General features: G+C 22.5%; 5 protein-coding genes across 5 annotated transcripts; 1 reads left to right on the top strand and 4 right to left on the bottom strand.

Annotated features, from left to right (window-relative positions):
• Positions 1-668: 668 nt before the first annotated feature.
• On the bottom strand, positions 669-1376 carry DICPUDRAFT_43816 (uncharacterized protein; the record flags this gene model as incomplete). The annotated part of the gene is made up of 3 exons (XM_003294652.1): positions 669-778; positions 852-1068; positions 1272-1376. Coding segments are annotated over 3 exons (432 nt in total), but the record flags the coding sequence as incomplete, so codon positions are not given.
• Positions 1377-1780: 404 nt separating this feature from the next.
• On the bottom strand, positions 1781-2998 carry DICPUDRAFT_85155 (uncharacterized protein; the record flags this gene model as incomplete). The annotated part of the gene is made up of 2 exons (XM_003294651.1): positions 1781-2241; positions 2380-2998. The coding sequence occupies 2 exons, from the start codon at positions 2996-2998 to the stop codon at positions 1781-1783; spliced, it is 1080 nt and encodes a 359-aa protein (XP_003294699.1).
• Positions 2999-4649: 1651 nt separating this feature from the next.
• On the top strand, positions 4650-6890 carry DICPUDRAFT_159737 (uncharacterized protein; the record flags this gene model as incomplete). The annotated part of the gene is made up of 3 exons (XM_003294653.1): positions 4650-5497; positions 5568-5902; positions 5977-6890. The coding sequence occupies 3 exons, from the start codon at positions 4650-4652 to the stop codon at positions 6888-6890; spliced, it is 2097 nt and encodes a 698-aa protein (XP_003294701.1).
• An 829-nt stretch (positions 6891-7719) lies between these two features.
• On the bottom strand, positions 7720-9067 carry DICPUDRAFT_43818 (uncharacterized protein; the record flags this gene model as incomplete). Its single annotated transcript, XM_003294650.1, has 2 exons — positions 7720-8449; positions 8523-9067. 2 exons carry the CDS (start codon positions 9065-9067, stop codon positions 7720-7722), a joined length of 1275 nt encoding a protein of 424 aa, XP_003294698.1.
• A 1078-nt stretch (positions 9068-10145) lies between these two features.
• Positions 10146-11171, bottom strand: DICPUDRAFT_90799 (uncharacterized protein; the record flags this gene model as incomplete). The annotated part of the gene is made up of 4 exons (XM_003294649.1): positions 10146-10169; positions 10205-10629; positions 10699-10932; positions 11009-11171. 4 exons carry the CDS (start codon positions 11169-11171, stop codon positions 10146-10148), a joined length of 846 nt encoding a protein of 281 aa, XP_003294697.1.
• Positions 11172-11734: the final 563 nt, after the last annotated feature.

Here is an 11734-nt window from a genome sequence, read left to right as displayed (position 1 = left end):
AATAGTTTCTTTATAAGAAGAGCCAAAAGGATAGTAAATAAAAATACAATTAATCTATCAATTTGAATGGTGGATTGATTGAAAAAGGTTCTTTGTTGTTGAACAATATTTTGATTATTTACAATGTTTTGGTTATTATTATTTATATCGTTATTTCTATTTTTAATTTCATTTGTTGGATTTTGATCCTTATTTAATACCGCTATATTATTATTATTATTATTATTATTATTATTATTATTATTATTATTATTGTTGTTAGTATTATTAAAACTATTGCTTTCCTTGACCATGCCTGCAATTGGAGCATTTAATGGAATTGCTAAATTTTGACCAATTGTAATGTTTGGTGGTGTAGAAGATAAATCCATTGGTTCTAAAGTTTCTATAGTTTCTTCTTCCTCTCTTTGTTCCTCTTCTTTATTATGATTATTGTTTTCGTTTATTTTATCATCGCTATTATTTACATCTTTAACCTCCTCAGTTTTAATATTATTATCTATTTCATTATTGATTTCAAATGGCTTTGGTTCGCTATTTAAACTTGTTGTGGTTGTTGTAGTTGTAGTTGTGGTTGTTGTAGTTGTTGTAGTTGTATTATTATTTACAATTGGTTCACCTAAAGCAAAACGATTATGTGAGTTACATCTTGAGCATTTCCAATCAATTGATTTCTTTGCCAAATCTTTTCTTTCTGCAGACGAAAGATCCAATGCACCTATTGCACCTTTTCCTTCGGTTGGCATAAAACCAATTAATGCTACTAATACAGTTCTTACTAAAATATAATTTAATTATTAATAAAATTAGAAAATACACTATTTAAAAATAATGGGTTATAAAATTCTTACTGCTCCATGATGGTTGCCAATGCTCTGGATGGTGGGCTGAAACAGTTAAACAAATCTTTACATCTGTTTCAAATCTTCCATTTGGTGTTAATAATACAAAATTAGGTGGTTTGAATGGATAGTCTGAAGGAAGAATAATTCTACCATGATAAATACCACCACTAAAATCTGAATCTTGAGGGCCTCTTATAGTAAAATGCCATTCAAAAATATTATCCTAAATGAATAAAAACAAAAATTAATATTTGAAGGTATAGTTATTATTTTTATTTAATTATTTTATTTATTTTATTATTATTCATAATATTATTGTTGTTGCTATTGTTATTGTTATTGCCATTGTTAATGCTATTGCTATTGCATTCCTATTTCTATTTATTTTATTATTGTTAAAGCTATAGTATTTATTTAAATTAATACCTCTAAAGGATAGGCCTTATAATCTGTATTTGTGTCATTTTTTAGTTCTTGAATTTCCCTTAAAATTCTTTTTATTGCTGGATTGTTTGGATTACATCCGTTCATTTTGAAATTATTCTAAAACTATTAAATATAGGTTGAGTTTTATTGAATCCTTTAAAATAATTATATATTCTAAATAATGGTTATATTGAAAAAAAATTCAAAAAATAAAAAATAAAAATTTTTAAATTAAAAAAAAATTTTAAATAAAAAATAAAAAATAAAATAAAATAAATAAATTTTTTTTTTTTTTTTTTTTTTTTTTTGTTTATTTATTTATTCTTAAGTACAGTTGTTTGAAGTTTAAAAATATCAATATTTATAATACAAGGTTTTTTTTTTTTTAAAAAAAAAAAATAAAAAAAAATTAACTTTTATTGGTTGGTGACGAGGATCCAGTCTGGGAAAAAATCTTTTTTTTTTTTTTTATAATATTACCAGATTTATACTTTTTTTTTTTTTTCAATTTAAATTAAAAAAGATTTAAATTTATTTGAATATTCGCATTTGAAGGATTCTCGGTCACTTTTACTGATGGCATTACCTCTTAGGTCTAAGTCGTCTATGGAACCTTTTAAACATGATTGGATGATTAGATGAGCGGTCGGAGTTGTTAATTGATTTCTTGCTAAATTAAGGATTTTAAGGGTTCTGGTGTTGCTAAGACAGTTTAAGATTTCATCTAATTTTTCATCACCAGATATTTCATTATCGGAAAAATTTACAATGGTTATTTTTGATTTGGTGATGGCCTGTAATAAAATTGATAATCTAAAACTATTTAATTTCGTGTGTCTAAGTATAAACTCTTTAATATATCCATTTCTTTTTTTAATTCTACTATCATTATTATTATTATTATTATTATTATTATTATTATTATTATTATTATTATTATTATTATTATTATCAGTACAATTATTTCCTTCTTAATATTTTGATATTAAAGTTATTGTTTTATCATCTGTTTGATTAGAGCTGATATTTAAAATCCTTATTTTGGAGTTTTCTATTACTTGAAATATTGATTTGATTTTTTCTTCAGAGAAAATATTAAACTCTATACGTAATAATCTAACATTGGACTTCATAAGATAGGGTCTAATAGTACAATAGCCCAAAGGGTCAAAGCCAAATTTAAAGTAAACAGCCTCAATTTGATTATTTGTAAAATAATGGTTTTCTTTGGACAGCCATCTACATAAAAGTTTACACCTGTTTATTTGCTTGGTATTTTCGTAAAGATATTTAAATTGATAATGGATATGTTTAATGCACCCGATGGCATATTTGCACCATTGTCTACAAACTAATGAAACTGTATTAAAAGATTTACTTGGGAAAGTAATATCGACTGCATATTGAACAATCTTTAAAACTACTATATCTGGTAATATTATTTTTTTATTATTACCATTTGAATGTAAAATTTCATTGGTTGAAATTAATTCCGAATTTTCACCGCAATTATTTTTTGATATTTTATTTTTTGATATTTTAATTTTTTTATTTTTTTGATTACTATTTTTTTTACCATTTTTATTATTATTTAATTTATTTACATTATTTTTTTTGTAAGTGTTACCGATAGATTCTATCTGTTGTTTATCATTTAAATCTATTTTTATTAAATTATTTATAAATATATTCTTCTCTACAGAAGAAGATGATGGAGTATTTCCCATTTTAATATTAAATTATTTATTATTGTTATTATTGTTAGTATTGAAATTATTATTATTATTAGTATTATTTATAATTTTATTAATATATAAAATTTGTTTTGGATTATTTTAATATGATATACACTAATGTGGAAAAAAACAAAAATTTATATTATTATTGATACTTAATGATTTAATTAAAAAAAAAAAAAACCAAATAAAGATAACTAATAAATCAATTATCTATTAGAAAAAATATGTACATTAAAGTTATGTATTTGAAAAATTTAAAGATATCTTTTTTTTTATTATTATTAATTTTTTTTGATAATACAATGTATATGTGTGTGTGGATAATTTAAATATATTACATGTATGTGGGTGTGTGAGTGAGTGAGTGAGTGAATGTTTTTATTCTTTTTAAAATGGATATATACAATTAAAAAAATTATAAAAATAAAAAATTTATGAAAAATAAATTAAAAAAAAATAAAATATTTTTTTAAAATCTCATAATCAAATGATTATTTTCTTTTTTTTTTTTTTTTCTTTTCATTTTTTTTCATTTTTTTTTTCATTTATTTTTAAAAGTATATATTATATATTAAAATAGTGGTTTGGATATTATTAGGGGGTGTGTTATATTTATTAGTGTGGTGTTAATCAAAAATTCAAAAATTATATTTTGTGTAAAAAATAAAAAAGAAAATAAAAAAAAGAATAAAACTTAACCAACATAAAAGGTAAAAATTTATAAATTTTATTTTTTTATTTTTTTTTTTAAAAATAAATATATTTTGTTTATTAATATAAATAAATATATTATGTACTATAATAATTATTGTAATTTCTAAAAATTGGTTTTTATTTTGTTTTTATACTTTATTATTTAATACAACAACATTATAAAATAGAACACACATATTTTTCATTCATTGAAATTAAATCAAAAAACAATAATTATAATTTTTTTTCAAATTATTTTTTTTTATTTTTTTTTTATTTTTTATTTTTTTTTTTTAATTTTTTAAAATTTTTTTTTAAAATTTTTTAAAATTTTTTTTTCTTAATTGTGTAATAGAACGATTATTCTCTATTTAATTTATATTTTTTTAAAAAATAAACAATAAAATTAAAATAATAAAACTTTTTTTAAAATATCACAAACAAACTCCAAATAAACACAATAAGTAATATTTATAATTTTAAATATTTTATTATTTTCACCACACACAAACACACACCAAAAAATAAATAACATATTTATATATAAAATACATTAAAAATAACCACCCAAAAAGATAATTAATTTTTAATTTTTTTTTAAATATTATAAACAGAACTGGGACAGAGAAGAAAAAAAGGAAAAATAATCGATATCAATAATAATAATAATAAATAACAACAATAACAATTGGAATAAATATTGTTTACATGTATACTTTTTAAAAAAAAAAATCTGGATATATAAATATATTATTTATATAATAGAAATTTATTTATTATAGTTGTATTAATAAAAATAGTAATATTAAACCAATTAGAATTAAAAAACTAACAAAAAAATAAATAATTTTTTAACAACTAATTAAATAATAGTATAGTTTAATAATATATTAGTATATTACAGTAAACTATAGTAATAGAATAATAATACATATAATAATAAAAAATGAAGAGATTCTTTCAGAATCTCTTTAAAAGAAAAGAGGTTCAAAATAATACTTCAAATAAACCTACAGGAACAACAACTCCACAAAGTAGTACACCTCAAAACAATACAAATCCTCAAAACAATACAAGAAAAGAACAACCACAACAAACAGCACCAACAGTAACTACAGCTCCATCAACAACAACAAACAATACAAATACAAATACAAATACAAACAATACAGCTAATCCACAACCATCTCAACAAAACACTAATAATAATAACAATAATAATAATAATAATAATAGTAACAATGTTTTTACTCCAGGTGTAATTTCACCAAAACTAACTTCACCACCAGAAAGTCCAAGACCGCAAAATAATACCACTACACCACAAACGAATAATACACCAAATGCAGCAACTCCAAATAAAACAAATACACCAAATTCACCAAGCACTACTGCCTCACCTTCAAATACAACAAATAATAATAATAATAATAATAATAATAAAACAGATGTTAGTATTAATCATACTAGTAGCGAACAATCTTTAAATAATGTAAACAATAATAATAAAGAAGCAGAGAAACCAAAAGGTCCAACACCAAACGATTATACTCCATTAGATTTTGTGGACTCATCTCCAAAAATCGATTCTGCACAACCAAAAAGAAAAGCATCGGGTCCACCAGAAATTTTACCAGAAGAAATCGATCGAACTGATTTCCTTGGTCAAGGTTCATTTGGTTCTGTATATAAAGGTAAATGTCGTGGTCAAGAAGTAGCTGTAAAAATTCCAAGAAAGCAAAAGCTTAGTTTATATGAATTAACAAGTTTCAGACATGAAGTTAAAATCATGAGGTAATCATCAATTTTAAATATATTTTTAAAAAAAAAAAAAATTATTAATTTTTTTATTATACTATTAAAGTAAAATTTTCCATCCAAATGTAGTATTATTTTTAGGTGCATGCACACAATCAGGCAAAATGCAAATTGTTACAGAACTTTGTCAAACCGATTTAGAAAAACTTCTTCATAATGATCGTACAAAGAAAGAATTTACCTTATTTAGAAGAATGCAAATGGCTAAAGATGCAGCTTTAGGTATGAATTGGTTACATGGAATTACAAGAATTGTTCATAATGATTTAAAAACAGCAAATCTTTTAGTTGATATTAATCTTAGAGTTAAAGTAACTGATTTTGGTTTTAGTCAAATTAAAGAGGGTGAAGAGTTTCAAGATAAAGCAGCTAAGGGAACTCGTATGTATTTTATGACTAATAATAATAATGATTGCAACTAATATTAATTTTTTATTTTTTATTTAAATTTTTAGCATTATGGATGGCTCCTGAAGTTATGATGGGTAATCCATATAATGAAAAAGCAGATGTTTATAGTTTTGGTATTATTTTATGGGAAATTTTAACAAAAGAGGCACCATATTCACATCATAAAGATTACGATATTTTCTTCAACGCAATTTGTCACGAAAGAGAAAGACCACCAATTCCAATTGATACACTTCCAAGTTTACGTCATTTAATTCAAATTTGTTGGGATCACAATCCACAAAACAGACCATCATTCAGCGAAATTCTTTTTAGACTCAATGAAATTCTTATCGATTGTGCAATTGATCTTGATGATGGCAGAAAATTCTGGAAAGATTACTTTTTAGTTCCAAAACAAGAATTACAAGAAGAGGTAGAATGGGCAGATTTTGAAAAAACTTTAAAACAAATTCATAAACAACCAAACTTTGACTATTCACCATTAAAAGAGCTTTTAGTTCAACAATCACATCAAACCGTTCAAAAAACCAAACAAGTAGTTACCATGGATAGATTTGATAAAGTAGCAAAATGGTTTGGACCATTCTACGATCCAAATACCGAAATTATTGAAAATATAAATAAACTCTCTGCAAAAGTTTGGTTCCATGGTGATATTGGCAGAGAACAAGCCACCTCTAGATTATCAAAATCCCCAGAAGGTTCTTTCTTAATTAGATTGTCCTCAACTGAACCAAAGACCTGTCCATTCACTTTATCAATGAAAAATAACCAACACCGTAGAATTCAATTAATCGATGAAAATAATTTTACTGGTTTCAAAATTCAAGGTAAAACTGCAGTTTACAATAGTCTAATCGAATTGGTAGAAAAATGTAACGACTATCCATTATTAGTACCTTGTCCAAAATTCACTCAAGAAAATTTCAATCCTTATGATCCATTCAGTGAATAAAGATTGAAAAAAAAAAAAAAAACAACAATATTTACCAAATTGGTACATTATTATAATAGGTATACCAAAAAAAATAGTACCAATCAATTTATTTAACTTATATATAAAATCAATATTAAAAAAACATTTAAATAAAAATAATAAAAAAAAAATTAAAATAAAATAAATAAATGAAAATAATTTAGTTTATACATTTATTTTTAATGGGTTTTTAAACAAAACAAATTTTACTTTTAAAAAACACAATTATTTATTTCTTTAAATTAATGGGGGTGTTGATTTAACAAATATGGAGATAACATATCCATATTTGTAAACAACAAATATAACCGAGTTTGTAAACGATGTATGAATATGCCCAAGCACTCGATTGAGTTATAAACAGCGATCCATTTTTACTTTTTTATTTATTTATTTATTTTATCACAAAAGTAGATCAAATGTTTATTTTTATAATATTTTTAAATTAAATATTTTTTTTTTATAATTAAAAAAAAAATTCTATTGGTATGGGATATCACTTTATATATTTTTAAAATAAGAAATAAATAATAAATAGTTTCTTTGTGATTACTCAAACAAAGTTTTTTTTCTTTATTATAATATAAATTTAAGAAAATTAGATTTACACCAATTTTATATTTTTATATTTTTAAATTTTTCCTTTTTTTTTTTTTTAAATTTGCCAAATATAGTTTATAAATTAATTTTTGAGAAAGTGGATATCATTAAAATAATATTGTTAAAAGATAAATAAAATTAAGTTTTTAATAAATAAAAAAGGGTTTATATATAATTTTTATTTTAAATTTTAAATTTAATATTAAATTTAAACTTTATTTAATTCGGTTGAATTTATAGTACTATTTGAACGGCTAACACTTAGATTCTTTCTTTTTCGAATTCCTAAAGAGATTAAAGTATCTGAAAGAGTTGGCTTTAATTTATAAAAGAGATAGAACAAGATTGATAAACCGACCCAACCAACAATTAATAAGATTAGTGGGAGGACTGAAGGAGCACCGCCGTATGCTATCCATGAGCAAATTGTAGCGACCAAACATAAACTATATAGTACAGTTCTCATTCTATTTACCCAATCGACAAGACATGGCTTTAGGACAATGTTGATAATTAAAAATATAATGTTAACTGCCAATACAGCACCTAAATAAGTTGTAATTAAAGTTGTGGCAAAGACTGTCATTGCGGCCAAAACAACTTTACCTTGTGCAAATATAAATACGACTCTTGGTTTAAACTTGATTTCTGAAATATTCTGAGTTTGAGACTGAGCAAAAGATGCAGCTGGATAATATATTACAAGTGCAATCAATGAACAAATCATAAATGATATATGTAAACCTTTGAAACAACTAATATTTGGATCACTATCTAATGTTGCTGTTGTTACATTGTTATTGGTTCTTACTGAGCAATCTTCGCCTCCAAACATTGTACTAATAACTGGTAAATACATTGTATTAACTAAAAACCATAAAACTGAATAAATCTTTTGTTGATATTTTGCAATAAAATTTGCTGTATAATTTTCACCCCTGTTATTAATTGAATTTTAAAAATAATTAGTACAGTATAAAAAGAAAAGAAAACTAAATATTATTAACCTACATTTTTCTTGTCATAAAATACAAAATTAATCTAACAGAAACTACGAAAATATATGGAGAGAAAGCAAAAACAAACAATATCCAATACAATACTCTAAAACTTTTATTTGGTGCTGGCACGGCCGCATAGTTAAACCAACGCAATTGTTCGGAACCAGTAAATTGGCTTCCCAGATTGAATGAAAAAGAGCAAACCTGTATAAACTCTATAATAATACCAACAATAATAATAATATTGGTAAAATTAAAGTGTATATCCATAACGCTAGGATCTTCCCAAGCCTCCCCACTCGAACCCACTACATATATCATTAAAATGCATAAAAATAAACAAAACATAAAGATACCAAATAAAATTCTAAAAATTACAGCATTTGTATTTAATTTTAAATCTAGTGTAGTGGGTAAAATCACTACTAAAATACCAACTATGACTGCTAATAATAAAAATAATTTTCCAACACGCTTGAAATAAGGGTTTTTTGATTCCTTTGCTGTATCTATATCTATTGAGTCGTCATCTTCACTATCACTTTCGTTATCCATTTTATTATCAAACGAATTTAATTTTGTATTATTATTATTATTACTGTTGTTACTTTTATTGTTACCTGCTGTCATTTTTTTTTTTTTTTTTTTTTTTAAATTAAAAAAAAAATTAAATTAAAACTAAATTATATGATAATAAAATAATAAATTAATAAAATTATAATATTAATAATAATAATTATGATTATTCTTTTTTTAAAATGTTAATGATTTTTATTTTTTGTTATATTGTTATTTTTGTTTTTATTTCTGTCTTTAAAAATTATCATAATAAATTGAATATTTTTTATATAATAGTTTTTTCTCTTGTTATTATTATATTATTATTAGGAGTAGGAGGAGGAATGTAGTACTATTATTGTTTTTATTATTATTATTATTATTATTATTATTTTATATAATTTGTTTATAAAATATCAATTATTATAATATAAACAAGTGGTTATTAATACAAGAGATTAAATGTGGTATTTATTTTTTTTTTTTGGGGGGGAGTTTTATTTTACTTTTTTAAAAATTTGAATAAACTATTTAATTTATTAGATCTATTAAACAATTTGAAAAAAAGAGGATAAATAATAGGGAAATTGTGAAAATAATAAAACAACTATTGGTTTTAATATAATACAAAAAAAAAAAAAAAAAAAAAAAAAAAAAAGATTTTAAATATATGGTTTTCTTTTTTTAAAAAAGGGAATAAATAATAAATAATAAATAATCCCAAAAAAAAAAAAAAAGTACAAACAATCCAACAAAAATAACCAAAAAAAAGTTTAAAAAAAAGTTAAAAAATAAAAAAATATTTTTTTTTATAAATAACTATCGAGTATAAAAAAAAATGAAAAAATAAATTATTTTAAAAAAAAAAAAAAATAAAAAAAATAAAAAAAAAAAAGATTTATCAACAATCACAATTTTATCTTGAAAGAGATTAAACTAAAATTACAAAAGAAATTAAATTTATTGATTTATTTTATAAGTAAATTTTTTTGATGGTTCTTCCTGTTGTTGTGATTGTTTTTGTTTATATTGATTATAAAAAATTTCAAAATCTCTTAAGCTTTCGGGGGTAGAATCAGGAGCAGGAATAATCTGGGCTCTAATTAATACCTTTTCGCCATTAACTTGGTGCACTTTAGTTTGATTTGGTGATTTATAAATTGATAACTGCTCCTCTTTATTTTTAACCAATGGTACAAATCTAACAACTCCACATGATTTTACACTAACCATGCCATCTATATCTTTATCTACAATCATTAATTCATGGAAATCTTCAGACTTACCTACTGGCATGATCATTCTACCACCTTGTTTTAATTGGTCTATTAATGTAGCTGCAACCCCTAATGATTCGATGGCGGCACCCAAATAAATAACATCATACTTTGTGCCATTATCATAACCTTGGATACCATCGCCCACTTTAAACTCGATTCTATTTAATAGCTCACTATCTAATTTATTAATACTATTCTTAGCTCTATCAACCAATTCTGGGATATGTTCAACACCAACCACTTTACCTGTTGCACCCATTAAATCTGCCAAACATGCACCTATTTATAATAAAAGAATCAATATCAATATAATGATTTTTAAATACCTTTAACATTAACAATACCTACTAACAAACCCTGAACCGCTACCGATATCTAGCGCCAAACCATTATTCTTTGGTATATAAGCAGCTAAATAATCCAACATTACAGCATGCATATGTGGTGCTGAAATTGTAGCATTATAACCTATTGGTTTGGGCTCATCATAATATGGATTTTTACAATCCTCATCCAAAAACAATTTTCTATCGACATATCTTAATGTTTTAACAATATCTCTATTTAATACCATTCTTTTTTCTAATTATAATAATTAATGACAATGGGTTAGTAATTTTTTTTTTTTTTTTTTTTTTGTGTTCAAAACTACACTTACGATAATGAAGTAAATCTACTAATTCATTTTGTGTTTGTGGCAATGGATTAATTCTTCTTTTGAAAAACTCTTGTTTATATGATAAATAAGCTAAAGATGAAACTGTTATTACACCTAGTGATACAATTAAACTAGTTTTATTATCTTCTATAAATCTTTTCATTTTTTTTTTTTTGTTACAATAACACAACCAAATTAAATCAATCAATTTGATATTTGAGAAATTATAAAAAAAAAAAAAAAAATTACATTTTTAATTTAAATAAATTATTAAAAAAAAAAAAAATTTTAAATTGAATTTTTTTTTTGTAAAAATTTTTTTTGAATTGTTTTATTTAAAAAATATTATAATTTTATTCTATTTTTAGATTGTGTTTATTTTAAAAAAACACTGTTGATCGATTTTAATTATTAAAATTTTATAAACATTTTAAAAGTAATTTTGTGGAAAAAACAGTAATAAAAACAAATTCGTTTGATTTTTAAAAAAAAAAAACCACAAACAATAATTAATAAAAGGTTTGATTAAATTTTTTTTTCTTGTTATTTATTTAATTGTTTATTACTATTTTTTTTTTTTCTATTATTTTATTTTATTTTATTTTATTTTATTTTTTGTTTTGAAAATAGGTATGCATATATAACACATACAAACGTTATAATCTCATACACAAAAGGATACCATCCTGTGTTTTGATCCAAAGAAATAATAAAAAGGTTACTTAA

This window comes from Dictyostelium purpureum (assembly GCF_000190715.1).
Source record: "Dictyostelium purpureum unplaced genomic scaffold DICPUscaffold_610, whole genome shotgun sequence".
Classification (NCBI taxonomy): Eukaryota; Evosea; class Eumycetozoa; order Dictyosteliales; family Dictyosteliaceae; genus Dictyostelium; species Dictyostelium purpureum.
Note: the sequence above shows the minus strand (reverse complement) of the source record. Positions and strands in the feature narration are given on the sequence as shown.